General features: G+C 38.3%; 1 protein-coding gene across 1 annotated transcript; it reads left to right on the top strand.

Moving 5' to 3' along the window:
• Nucleotides 1–5,877: 5,877 nt before the first annotated feature.
• On the top strand, nt 5,878–6,402 carry LOC139477093 (putative ankyrin repeat protein RBE_0220). Its single transcript, XM_071259642.1, has one exon. The coding sequence runs from the start codon at nt 5,878–5,880 to the stop codon at nt 6,400–6,402; it is 525 nt and encodes a 174-aa protein (XP_071115743.1).
• Nucleotides 6,403–15,342: the final 8,940 nt, after the last annotated feature.

The following is a 15,342-nucleotide window of genomic DNA, read 5'->3' as shown; positions in this document are numbered from 1 at the left end:
AAAACATGCCACGACTAACGGCAGCCCAAAGCAACGTCATCGGGGAAACTGCAAACCCGTAGCACCAAGCACCAAACTGAGGATCTGTTATCAGACACTCGGGACAATACGTGACCTTCCCAGATCCGATCCACCTATCACTTCTACAGCACAGGAGAGATTCATACGGCTATGTCACTCACGTAAAGCATCACCACGGCGACCTCTACAACTACGGCAATATCACGATTGAGAAGGATATCAGCCCAGACAGTGAGGAACCGTTTACGCGCTGAAGGTATTCGCGCTAGACGGTCATCTTGACGGACCTGACACAAGGTCAAAGAGTATGGCCACAACAGCAATGGAGACAAAAAAAATGCTGAGAAAAGAAGATACATCCTGAAGTGTTTAACCTACTTGTCATTATTAGATGGTGACGACAAGAAAATCCGATACAAAATAACAGGAACCAGCCAGAAACGATTAACATAAAGACGTACTCGAGGAGGAAGAAGCTGATCTGTACCATTGACAATATGAACATTCCCCATGTGACGGAGCAGATATCGAGGAAGTCAAGGTCTGCCCTCACAAAGGAAATTGTAAATATGTGGACGGGAGAATGCCAGAAAATGGTGCAGCAATGGGGGGTCTGTTTTATATACAGGTTTCGAAAGGTTTAATCAGACAACAATGAGTCATGCCATCAAAATAATCCTTAATGTTGGAGGAAGTCTTCAGATTGCAACACAGTGTTCCGACACAGAACCTTCCAGAGGTCCAGACAAGAGGATATGATGCATGGTCACCAGCGATGAGTGCAACATACTGGGGACAGAGAGAGGTACTGATCTGCCACGTGTGGATACGTATGATAAGAATCTGCCATTTGCTTGTACAGTTGTTGAATACATCCTTTTTTCAAGTGACATGTTAGACACACCATTAAGAAAAATAACAGATCAAGTGCATCACTGACAGGCAGATAATCTGGAAATCCTTAATATATCCACTTTTCCGTCAAATACTTTCCTGTGAAGTTACAATCAGCTGATATGGTAATAGTCATACGTCTCTTGTGACTCATGAAAAAGACATTGATCTGTTAAATGAGTGATCAAGATGTTGCTTCGGATGTGTAGACTAAATATCAAATATTTTGGTGCAAGTCATGTATTTCGTTGCAAGCCATGGAAATATGAGGATCACTGAGTCACAGCATAACCATTCCAGGGCATCATTATACCCATCCATGTTGGTATGAATGTTCAAGAGCATTTCTATAGGGAGACATATCATAGATGAAACAATGTCACATTTTGATTCTTGAGCCCTCTAATTTGAAAAATAGAATCTATTTATATCTTAAATGTGTCTTGAAGTGTCGTTGGTTTACTATACCGTCTTGTTTATTGCCGGTTGGTGTTGACAGAGTTGTATAGATTCAAAACTTTCAGGGCGTTGAGACGTTGTTGACGTCTCGTCGATGCCATTCTCTTTGATATCTGGTAATAAAATAGGCATTTAAACCCCTTTCTTATACTTGTTAAATTACAATTTCAGTAAATTATGTACGCGTAGACTAGATCTAGATTCAGTACACACACACACACATACTCTTGCGTGTATATATTATTGAGTATAAGTTTGATATCTACCACACTATCAGGCCACAGACAAGATTAGCTGTAGGTGGGTATGTGGCGGAAGGATCAAGGAGTCATATTATTATCATACTGGCTTATATTTGTAAATATTTAATATATATAACAATGATGCAGAATAATTGGTTTATCTTAGTGCATATCAATGTATGTCTATCTTTGCTATCATATGGCATTGTTTGGTGTAAAAGTCGAAGTCACGAGAGAAAAAGTAGAATGGTTGATAAGTAGACGCTGGAAACTGTATACCTTGGATAACTACTTAACACTCTTATGGGTATTTGATTTCCTTTTGGATTGATCTGTCGATAGACAGAATAGACAATCTCGTTATTAAGACTGCAACATCTATATTTTTCTGTTCTACCACATGGTATTTTCAGTTGGCAAATAATATAGATCTGTGAACAGCAAGATGACAAAGTTGTGTTTTGGTAATCTTGAGATCATGTTCCTAAATTTAATAACATGCCTCATATTTGGTGTGGCTAATTGCCAGGTGCCATCAGATACGCCGGCGTATAGCTCGTTATTCTTCAAGAACATAGGCATCAAGTTATGCCAAATCAAATGCGTAAAAAACGGTCTCTGCCGAGGTATTGAATACACTATTCCAACTCTAACCTGTCAACTATCAGAAATGGATCACGATACGCTTCCCAATGAGGAAAATTACTTCGTTGGAATTATTGAGTTGGCAGATGTAAGTATGTGTGTGTTCAATTATACGGACGGGGTGCAGAACGTGTACTTGACAGCTCGTGATGTAAATTCCACTACTTGTGTCTGCCATGACTCAGCGTAAAGGTACCAGCTGTAGGTCATTCAATCACAGGTGACATCCCGCTTCCGTGAAGGATCCTAACTTTGAAAACAGTATGAATATTGTCGTATGTCAAAAGAGGGTCAATAGAGAAGAGAACATTTGTAATGTCTTTCAGAGTAGGCTAAGTCAGTGCGTGGTGTTGACTTTGGTAGAATGCACAAACTGAATAAGAGGAAACAAGAAAGTCTGACATAAGCAGGTATTGTGATACGGTGCCAAGTCTGACCATCCGATCCCGTCTGTCACCTATTTCGACAAGCACGGTTCGCTGAAGACCATGTACAGACACACAGACACACACACAGACACACACACAGACACACACAGACACACACACACACACACACACACACACACACACACACACACAAATCATATACACGCACACGCATATATTTCTTACGATCATTACTGAAAAGGTATTCGTTGCTTATATTCACAGCCTGATAACATGCACATATTTGCAGTTATACCAAATATGCAGGGTCCTTACTGATATAGTTATTGGTATGCGTAAACAAACACGAATACCAGGCAAATACGTTTCAAACAGAGGTGAGATCAGGTGAAATGGGGTAAAACGTCGTGTTCAAGATTATTAAACTTGTATAACACGTGTATGCACGTGTGTGTGTGGCTGCTTTACAAGTCCGGACTAATGCTAATTTTATAGTGCCTGCCCAATGAGATACCATGTCCCAGCTTAACATGGATACCACACTCATATACAGTATACTGACTGCGAGCTGACCAGTACTTGTTTTAGAACATTCATGCCGAGCGCCGGACAGCGTAAGGACAAGTACTTTTAACAAGATCTTTTAACGTATTTGGACCACGGAGGCCGTATTGATCTAGGGAGTGACGGGGTATTATACGACCCGGTTAATGTATGAACCGAAATGGTACCCGATTGGAACTAACGAACCTTCTGTTTGAACACATGCAACGTCATGCTCATCAGCAACCTTCTTGCAGTAATCACGTCACTAACGTACAAACTTATGGCACTAACGGCAACATACTGCCATCCGGCTAATACTTTGAATGTAAACCAAACAAAAATAAATTCGAATAAGTTTCTTAATATGTTATTATAACCTGGCCAATAATACCTCAGAATTATATCCGCATAAATAAGATCTCAAGCATGTAGAGTAGAAGATGTAAATACATTGCACAGGAGATGAAAACATGTGCACATTACTCCTGTTTTAGGTCCGAGATGGCTCTTGTCAGTTGAAGACTTGCCCAGACATGACGTGTCTGGAAACTCGAACTGGCAAAACTCTGTGTGTGAAAGGTAAATGTCGTAAAATGTTGACATAACTCAGAGAGTATCAATCCATGTTACCCAAATGTGAGACAGTAGTAATTGTGTGTAAACTGATTTCAAGTTGATGCATGTCATCGTAGCCCAATTGCGTAGATCGATGCTCCTGATGTCAATCACTGGATTGCCTGGTACAAACTAGTTGATTTACAGACCGCCGTCATATAGCTGGACTGAAGTGCGCCCCTACTTGTAATAAAGAAGCTGTTCATCCATATATATCTTATCTTTACTTAGTACTCCAACTTCTAAATGCCTCTCAAAGAAGCTATAGATTGATGATGTTTTTGAAAAAAAAATGAAATAATCAATACGGAGTTCCATGATGCCACATATCTTCCAAAGTTTCATTTAATGTATTTATTGGTAAAAGATAAATACGTGGTTCATTCAAAATTCAGTTCATGTGTTGTGGCTTGCAAATGAGGGAATTTTGTATTCAGAGTTTATTTCACTGGTTTATTTTTCTAATTATAACAAGAGAGACATTTGTCATCATCGTCAGTGATACCAAGTCGTGTCATAGCAAGTGTGTGTCCCTCGAGAAATATTGGGATTTCACATATGTGCGACCGCATTTATAATATTCACATGAATATTAGTTCATGTGTAATGGTTTGTAAAGGAGGGAATTCTGAATTCAAAGGTTAATGTCATTATTTTATTTCTTGATAATAACAATTTTGCAAATATTGCCTTGAAGTCTTTACTATTTGAGATTTAAAGAAAGCAGGTCTTTTGGTCTAAAATAAATGTTACATTATATTGTCTGTTATTTCTTTTCATGTTTACACTTAAGGCGTATGCATAAGGGCAACCTACTTTTCATTCAAATATTTGTTTATATTCAGCACCTAATCAAATAACATGTGAACTGGATGCCTATCATGAACAAGAGTGGAATGTACAGGATCAAAATGGTAAGAAACATCACTCAAAGAGCATGAGAGTTAAGACATGTTTTATATTCATCACGAAAATATGTACCTCGAATGAAATTAGTTACAGACTCTAAGTTCACGTCACCGGATGTCATGCCGCTGTGGATGCTGCTGTGGATAATGCCATTCTTATGTAAATCGCGTTAATGTGCAGGTGTAATTAACGTACAACTGAATGTAAAACGTCTCGATGATCTGCCAAAATATACACGTTATATATTTTCTTTTAAGTTTTACACATGCAGTATTACTTTTCAAGTTCAATGTTTAATCAAACGGTTTCATGTCCTCCTACAGCAAAGCATAATCAAACGCAAGTGTACACCAATTTAAACACTGATCTCCTTGATGCCTGTAAGGTGGGAGATTTGTGCCGAGTCAAATATATATTATCTTGGTTTCAGCTTAGATTGCTCCATAGCATTCTACCTGTTAATACTTATCTACTCAAGATGCATATTGTTGACAACTGTCTATGCACTTTCTGTAATGCCGAGCCAGCATCTATCCAACATCTGTTTTGGGACTGTAGGGTAAGCAAAGATTTCTGGAAAAGATTTTCACAATGGATTGAATCCAAGTGTCCACATACTGGCAAGATAAATCTTACTTCAGATCTAATTCTTTTTGGCTTTTCAAAACATTTCCACACCGATGATATTTTTGTTCTGATACTCTTATTGGCCAAATTTCACATTTATAGATGCAAAATGAAAAATAACCAACCAACCATTACACATTTCCAAAATGAGGTTAAATATTATTACCAAATAGAAAAATATAGACACTTTATTAAAGCCAAACAGACTGAATTCTATACAAAATGGGCTCCTTATGAAAACCTTTTGAAAATATAAACATTTGCTATTCCAAAACTTTACTAAATATATATCCTGCATTCTGTCTTCATAAGTACTAAAGCTTCTGGTGAGTGTGAATGTGTGTATGGATGTGTGTGAATGATATGTACTTTCTTAAAAAACCCTGTTCATGTATTTTTGACTCCTATCAAAACACGATGTACTTTTACCAGGATCAATAAAAAAAAAAAAAAATAAATAAAAAAAAAATATATATATATATATTTTATCTGAGATCCGTATAAACATCAACACATGGGGAAGTAATAAGATGACACCAGCGATGCTTGCAGCACATGGGGGACATAAAGAAGTGTTTGACCAACTTGTCAGGAAAGGTGCCAACCTGTCTTTGTTGGGTCATTCCGATAGGAACATTCTCTACTTTGCTTGTAAGGGACGAAATCTTGAGATAGTCAAGTATGTCCTCACACAGAACGTTGTGGACGTCAACAATCGAAATGTGGACGGCTTGACGCCAGTAATGAATGCGGCAATATGGGGTGATAAAGGACTTTTTGACTTTCTTGTGGAGGAGGGAGCAAACTTGTCACTCTTGAGTTATGATGAAGAAAACATCTTTTATTTGGCCTGTGAAAGGGACAATGTTGAGATAATCAAGTACCTCCTGCCACAGTACATTAAGTTCATCAACAGCTTTGTGGATGGCATGACACCAGTATTGTCGGCAGCATGCGACAAACGCAAAGAAGTATTTGACTTACTTGTAAAAGAAGGAGCAAATCTATCACTATTGGATGATGCCAATAGCAACATCCTTCATTTGGCCTGTTGAAATGTTGAGATAGTCAAGGACCTCCTCACACAGAACATTGTGGACATCAACAGTCGGAATGACTACGTTCGCACTCCAGCAATGATTGCAGCACATAAGGGAAGCAAGACTGTGTTTGACTTGCTTGTTAACAATGGGGCTGATCTGAGAATTGTCAATGATGCTGGTGATAACATCCTGAATATGGCCTGCAAGGGAGGAAATGTAGATACAGTGAAGTATGTAATCACACGACACATTGTTAAGGGGCGGCTCAGTGAGGACAACCCGTGTTGAATGCACTCTCGATCATATTCAAAGAAGTGTTTGACTTGTGAGAAAATGAGTTGATTTCTCATAAGTTGATGTCAATGGTGAACTCATTCTTCAAATGTCCTGTCCAGTGTTGATAGGTATGGCCTCAAGCAGAACAAAGTGACAGCAGTGATGGTTGCGACATGCGGACAATGTGTTGCTGTTGATCTATATACAAAGAAACTAACTAATCTATCCCAATTCGATACTGGTGATAACGATATTCTTTGCTTGGTATGTAGTGTGAAATTGTCAACACTGAACAGTTTTATATTCTTATATATCCTTTCACTTGGAATCGTAGGTATTTCTCTCAAGAATTAGGATAGATGAGATAAAGCGATGATAGCGAGTGCAGCTAGTTATTCTTCAGTATACTTGCTTTGGCTGTCGTTTCTGACAAGAAACACTGTACAGTTATACTTAAATAGGTACGGCGCATTTTTTATAACAACATCGAATTAATAATATGAGATTCCAAGCAAGAATGACCAAATTCTTGAATTAATTGGGCTAAAAATTAAAGCTCATTGGATCTATCACTGATGATATTGTGGATATCACGATATTCTTAACAAATTACGATATTCATTAGAAATCCCTTCAAAATACAAAGTCGATTGTACGATTCCGACTATGCTATGAGCATGTGTATATGAATCACAATCAAATAGTGATGATGTCAGGTGTTTGCGAAAAGGTGAACGCATCCAGCCCCATCACAAACACATGCAAAGACAAGTCAATAGTGAAAAGTCACTTGAAGGGTCATTGTCATCTACACGATCACAGCCTGAAAAACTGTTTGTGTACCACCAACTTTGGGAAGGATTTACTGTTGAGCAATGAACTTTGCATATGTCACTCTTAGGTTGGGACCGCAATTTGACAGGGTCGCAAAAGAAGTATGTATAAGGTGAAGGTAACAGTGAAGAACATTCCTATTTTCACTCACATATCTCTTTCTGTAACATATGTGTGCGTCATGTGCTTGTCTTTGTCATACTATCCGGGTACAATGAACAGCAGGCTACATTACCTGCGTGAAGACTCCCCATCACTCCAGCCTTCTGCATTACCCAGATTGTCAGAAGGGCTGTATTCCTGGTAGCAAACGCGAGTACTCTCGCAATGTCAGTCAACAGATTGGGAGGTACAAAATCTAAGGCACCGAGAAACAATGGGGAGTCGAACAACTTGGTACTTGGGTTGCAAGGGTGACATTTCGAATGCGAGGTTCGTATATTTGCCATGTTTATCCTATATCTTGTCAATCACATTATTGTCCACAAGAGACAGAAAATTCAATGATATAAATGATTTCATTGGATTTATCAAAAAGGACAAGATCAGGTTTGTTGGCCTGGATACGTATGAGGCTGTAAACGGGCCTATTCCAAAGAATTTTGTATTGATAATTTTCCATGACCCTCTACATATTCCGGGTCGTACCATGGATGGACCTCTGTGTCAAAACCACAAGCATGGCGAAAGCGGTAATAAAATGATCGCGCTATACCATCATGTCGCTTAAGATACTGTGTCTGTGCCAAATCTTGGCATCTACCTACAATGTGTTGGACAGTCTCATTAAATTCATTACATAATCTACATTTCATATTTACATTTTGATGCAAAATCACACATTGACGGTTTTGAGTGGGAAGTATCTGGTCCGGAGCAGCAAACAGAGAGCCTTGTTTCACTTTTCAGGCCAGACGATTTCATCCAAGTGAAGGACTCTGCAGGATTGCTGACCTTCTCAACACACTGCACATAAACTCGATGCAGTGGTCGATCAGAAAGCCTTCTCTTTGAGTCTGGGCCGATTTGATATGGCACTTCGCTTGGTTGACACTCATTTCTGAGCAGTACAGAACCATCAACAAAATCAACAAAATCAACACCGACAATGAGATTATGTCCCACATCCTTGGCTCGTTTTAGAAAACTGTGGAATGCCTTGTCTTCATCAGACAAATAAATGTGTGAAAAAGTGCACAAAACAATTCTGTCGTGAAGAGCCTTCACATTAATCAAACCACGCCCTCCCATAATAGTTATTATTATTATTATTATTATTATTATTATTATTGTTGTTGTTGTTCTTATCGCCCGGAGAGCGTCATACCAAAAGACGTTAAAATATGGTACTTGTTGTTACCCCGTCTGGCGCTCGGCATCAAGGGGCTAAAACAAGGACTTGTCGGCTCGGAGTCAGTATACTGTGTCTGTGTGTTAAACTGCGGCATGGTATCTCAGTGAGCTAGCACTATAAATCGGCATCAGTCCGGACTAGTACAAGCAGCCACAAACACACACACGTGCATGCACGTCGCTATATAAGTGCAATAAACTTGGACGCGACGTTAAACCCCATTTCACCTCACCTCACCTGTTGTTATTATTATTTTTCTTATTATTTCCTTTTGCAAGCTCTGACTCATGAGTTTTGAAATTGGATGCCAAGACGAGCGACTGGACTCAATACTCAAAGTCGAAACCTAACTTGTCAATTATCAGAGCTGCTGAATACACTATTCAAAGTTCCATTTCTCACATATCAGAGCTATTGAATACACTATTCACAGTCTAACTTGTCACAGATCAAAGCTATTGGATACAATATTTGAAGTCGAATTTGTCACATGTCAGAGCTGTTAAATACACTTTTCAAAGTCGCACTTCTAACATATCAGAGCTATTGAATATACTATTCACAGTCTAACTTGTCACATATCAGAGCTATTGAATACACTATTCACAGTCTAACTTGTCACAGATCAAAGCTATAGGATACAATATTTGAAGTCGAATTTGTCACATGTCAGAGCTGTTAAATACACTTTTCAAAGTCGCACTTCTCACATATCAGAGCTATTGAATGCACTATCCACAGTCGAACCTCACACAAATCAGAGCTATTGAATACACTATTCACAGTCTAACTTGTCACATATCAGAGATATTGGATACAAGAGTCCAAGTCGAACCGCTCACATATAAGAGCTATTGGATATAAGAGTCAAAGTTGAACTTGTCACATATCAGAGCATATTGGAGACATAGAGAAGTATTTGATTTACTTGAAAGAAAAGGTGCTGATCTGTCACTTGGGGATACGTGTGATAACGCCATCTATCATTTAGCTTGTACACTTGTTTAATGCATACTTTCAAGGGATATGGTCGATATTATCATTATGAATACACGCTAAAAACTATGGAATACTGTAAGGGACATTCTCGCGATCTCGCATTCTCGCGATCTCGACATTTGGAAACGAGGTAAATATGCCAAAAACACGAGAATGGCGTAATCTCGCGTTCTCACATTCTCGTGTTTTTGGTACATAGCACCTTTTGTCTTGGTCAACAACACGAGAATGCGACATTTGGACATGATGCAAAATCTCGCAATCTCGGCTTGTCAATTTAGGCCACAAAAACACGGAATCGCGAGAATGTGACTGTTCATTTTCTCGCGATCTCGCGATCTCGCGGTTTAGACGCTGTCCGTGCGCATGCGTAATATCATAGGTCAAGGCGCATGCGCACGTTAGTAGTCCTTTGGTCATGCTTCTTTCATGCTCTTCATTCTCCAATTAGCATTTAGCAAAATAATGACTTGAGCTAGAAAATGTTATTCCGGCTACATCATGAGCATGACATTGTGTTTATGAATCACTATCAAATCGTGATACCAGGTGTTCGCGAGCGTATCCTACCCTACTGGATGCATCAGTCACAAACACATGCAAAGGCAGTCATATTTTCACTTGAAAAAAAAACAAAACACCGGCACATATGGTACAAGTCAAAATAGGAATTGCATCGGACATCATTGTTGTCTGTGATGCATCAAATTTGAAAATGTCTTCCACATGTCTACCTTAACAAAAATTGAAAGCTTCACTGAGTCCTTGAATGTTGTAACCTTGACCAAACAATTTATGAGCAAGTGCAACAACGAAAGCCAAAGAATGTGGTTATTCTCAATATGTACTCTTCTCCGTCATAAATTATTCTGCGATGTAACATTCTTCATTTTGTTAATATGCAGTTTTGGGTCAAGCGGACGTACAGCAGAAACAGGCATATGAAAGACATATTTGTAAACTTCAATTTGTAGTAGCCATATGTTTTTTTTATCGCGTTTGAAAAAGATGTTGATCCGTTTAAATGAGTGATGAGATATTCTCTGAAATTGATATCTGATTATTTGTTTTATTTAATTATGATTTCATTAGCTTATTGATATGTAAACTAGATCTAGATTCAGTACACACACACATGTACATACACACACACACACACACACACACACACACACACACACACACATACATTAGCTAAATGCGATTCAAGGAGTCACCGTGACTAGTTATTGTCAATATTTGTGAACCAACAGGAGAAAAGGGACTCCTTGGTGCTTGGACATAAAATTGTAATGTGACGTGATAAAGAGGGACGTTTGACATCAACTGACATGTTTTAGGACTGTAAATTAATATCTTTCGTTAGTTCGTAATGTGATAAAAACATTATGTCAAAACATTTCAGCACACAAGTTTACATTCAGTTAATGAGACTCTATATCCAAAAACGGCAATTATTTTTAAAAAAAAAGTTATAAGCATGATAAGTCCGAAAATGGGACTTTCCAGAAAATAAGTCCACATGTTTGATGCCGTGTATCTTTGTAGTAGATATTAAATGAAGCTTATGAATTGAATTTTCATGGTCCTAAGATACCGAAGTTTTATAATATATAAGAAGTCAAAATGTGATTTTTCACACATAAAGTCCCTTATCTTATCGTTGGTTACATTTTATATCATTAACAATGCAGGATAATTCGTTCATCTTAATGGAAAATCAATGTCTATCTTTGTATCTTTGCTATCAAATGGCATTTGGTAAAATTGTCAAAATCGCCACAAGAGGAAAAGTAGAATGGTGGATATGTAAGAGTTTTTAGCTAATCCCTTGAATTGCTACTTAAAATCTCGTTAATCGATGCTGCCTATTTCATTGTCGTCAGCAACATTTATTATTTTCCGTTCTACCATATCGATGTTAAATAATATAGATCTGTGAACAGCAAAGATGTGTTTTGGTAATCTTGAGAACATGTTCCTAACTTTAATAACGTGCCTCAAATTTGGTGTGGCTAATTGTCAGCTGCCAACAGATACGCCGACACATCCACCGTACATCGTCAAGTACACAGGCATAAAGTTATGCCAAATCAAATGTATAAAGAATGGCTTCTGTCGAGCTATTGAATACACTATTCCAACTCCAATTTGCCGCCTATGGAAAATGGACAACGATAGGGTAACGAATGAGGCAAAATACTTCGTTGGTGCTGTGGACTTGGCAGTTGTAAGTTTTGTGTGTGTGTTGTTTGTGATGAACGTTCTTTCCTCTGGTGGTCCTTTGGGCTGTGATGAACTCTACTTGTGTACAACATAAGTGAGTGAGTGAGTTGGGTTTAACGCCGCTTTTTTAACATTATTCCAGTTATATCATGGCGTGTCAGCTAAATGTGGGAGGAAAGCCCAAAGTGATGCAGGTCTCAGACGTTTACCACTTTGGTGAAACCCACGAGCACGGGTATGGAGCTGACAAACCTAGAAACATAATTGGGCCGAACCGGGATTCGAACCCAGAACCATAGGTTTCTGGCGTGTCTGCAACTCTTCACAGCGAAACGCGGCACCTTAGATGACTGGGCAACCCATGCCCCCGTGTACAACATAAAGGCAATTTCTATTTTAAAGTTAAAAATACCAAAATCACCAAAAAATATTCAGAAAGGTTGGAGGAAAATGTTTCCTTACGAACCCATATCCATACAATATTTCTTCCTGCTATTTTGATAACTGTTCTTGATTCAAATCAAACTGTTCTGTCACTCTAAAGGCGTCAAATATGGCATTGAAATTACACTTTTAGACAACCAAAATTATCAACACGTTTCAGCCAATATACATCGGACATCAACTGAAATTTTTCCATTTGTGAACATTTTAAAACAGAAAACCACTCCATCCTTTGCTTATACGTTTAGACAGTAGAGAACCTAGATATGTATCGAATAGCTATAAATGCAGTCGGCATAATAGGATGTCCAGAGAAATCAGGGAATACACCAAGCATATGACTAAATCGTTGAAAGAAGCCAAACGACTTGAGCATCTTTGGCTGAAGAATGGGTCTACAACAGAAAGAGCTCACAATATAGTCTGGAAAGTGTTGCAGAATGTGGACTTGTTAGCTGAAGATGTACATCCCACTACTTGTGGCTGCCAAGACTCATCATACTGTTGTCAACCTGCAGGTCATATAATCACACAGATGACTTTCGTCTGTTTTTCAAATATGGACCAGATTATCATGAGCTGCCTCCTACCTGGAATCACAACTTTAAACTCATTATATATGCAAAACAATTGGTCGAAAGAGTAGAACATGTTGAATGTCTTCCAACCTGTTGGTTATATAATCACAGATGACTTCTCTATTATGACAATAACAAGCTTCGTCAGTTATTCAAATATGACCCAAAATACCATGAGTAACCCGCTACCAACTGTTGAAGCATATACAAAAAAGAGTCTAATAGAGAAGATCCATATATATCCAGAGTAGTAGTAGTAGTAGTAGTAGTAGTAGTAGTAGTAGTAGTAGTATCTACATAATTAGATCTCCAAGGATGCACACTGGAAGATTTACATATATTGGCTGGAGATATAAACAGATGAACGGAATGTCAAAAGACATGTGTTCTACTTATGCCTGTTTTAGGTCCGAGCTGGCTTCTGTCAAGTAAAGACTTACCCTAACATGAGGTGTCTTGAGACCCGATCTGACAAAACCGTGTGTGTGAAAGGTAAATGTCGTGAAATGTTCACATGAATCAGTGAGTCATACTTCAAGCAATGTGATTAGCTGACTAGTGAATTATGTTATTTGATTGGCTGAAAAGGTAAAGCGGAAAAGGGACAACCGTCTACTCAGTATCCATGTCCTTGACCACAAAATGTACTCTTACGATATGTTCCCTTGTTGCTCAGGTGAACATTTGACTTGTGTTTGCATGTGTATGTGACGAATACGCTCACATGGTATGATCACTATTTTTAGTTATTCTGAAAAAATGCTTGTGATATAGTCAGAATACCACAATAGACTCTTACTATTTCTTATTGTAGCACAGCATGGGGTCATCCTCCAAATAACATCCTTACCTTGTCAGCATGCTGACAGGGTTTACCTTTTTGGTCCGACCCTGGATCAGAAGGTCCATGGTTCGAATCCCATCACGGGACTCGGAAATATTATGGGCTCTACATTATGCTTATAGTGATTGAGTGAGCGAGTTAAAATTAAACGTCGCATCGGCATTATTTCAGCCATATAGCGAATTATGATTATAGACAATGTGGTGTTCTTTTGTTGTAAGAACTAGGTTTTAGATCGACAATGAAACATGCGATGTTTAATAATGTGAGCAAAGACCACTCGCATTTTTCGCATTTAAGTTAATTTCAAGATTTTCAGTATATCCTTTCATGTAGATACCATCAAGAGACTCACATGGTTCACATGAAGCAAAGGCAGCCAGGGAAATTTGTAATTATTCAATGTATTTTCTTTTGCTGTTTCAAAACAGTGTGTGTGTGAGTATGGTTTTACGCCGCTTTTAGCATTATTCCAGCAATATCACGGCATGGGACACCAGAAATGGGCTTCACACATTGTACCCATGTCGGGAATCGAACCCGGGTCTTCGGCGTGATGAGCGAACGCTTTAACCACCAGGCTACCCGACCGCCCCTTCAAAACAGTGCTGAGAAGTAACACTGTACTAATCTTGTGAGAATATTGACAAAGGACATTTTTATAACATAGAATTAGAATAATGAAATTACGAGCAAGAATGCAAAAAATGCATGGCTTTTCGAGTATTTGGGCTAAAATTGTCAATGTAATAGGGATAGTACTGATCATATTGTAGCCCTACTAACTGAATAGCCACTATGACAGGAGGTAAACTTTTCACTACTACTTATCAGTGAACTTCACCAATATAAGATCCCTTACTCAAGCAACTGTATATTGACCTCGAATGGTTAGTGATTTAATGTAAACGGAGGGGTATTAGAATCTACACCAATTTTGTTTGTTATGTAACTAACACTTGAAAGAACTGTTGATAAATTTGATCCCGTCTATTTAACCATCAATCCTTCCTGCAACAGTTTTGTAAAATGTAATCCGTGGCAGGATGATTTTGTATAAAAATGTCTTGGTTCAATGAAGACTGTGATAAGAAATTAAGGATTATTACACGAGCATGTGTGTCATACTGATTTTACAAAACAAGTGTGAGAATTCTTGTATTTCCCAAGCGAAAGTGATAGTAATTCATGAATTCTTACAAGAGTGTCATAAAGTAAGTACAACACACATGCAAGTGGATTATTTCTCAATATGTTTTAGCTCCCCATCAGAAAAATGCACTGATCCCAATCAGCATCTTAGAAAACAATTGTCCAATTGTCACGTCTTTAGCACTCAACAATATTCCATTATGAAAACAATCAAACCGTGACAGACATCACAAGCATAGATCTAT

Source organism: Haliotis cracherodii, unplaced genomic scaffold (assembly GCF_022045235.1).
Source record: "Haliotis cracherodii isolate W230 unplaced genomic scaffold, xgHalCrac1.p SCAF_31, whole genome shotgun sequence".
Classification (NCBI taxonomy): Eukaryota; Metazoa; Mollusca; class Gastropoda; order Lepetellida; family Haliotidae; genus Haliotis; species Haliotis cracherodii.
The sequence above is the reverse complement of the archived record's forward strand: the minus strand, read 5'-3'. Positions and strand labels throughout refer to the sequence as shown.

Excerpts from the sequence above, each read along its gene's own strand:
- LOC139477093 (XM_071259642.1), top strand. The coding sequence starts at position 5,878 with ATGACACCAGCGATGCTTGCAGCACATGGGGGACATAAAGAAGTGTTT.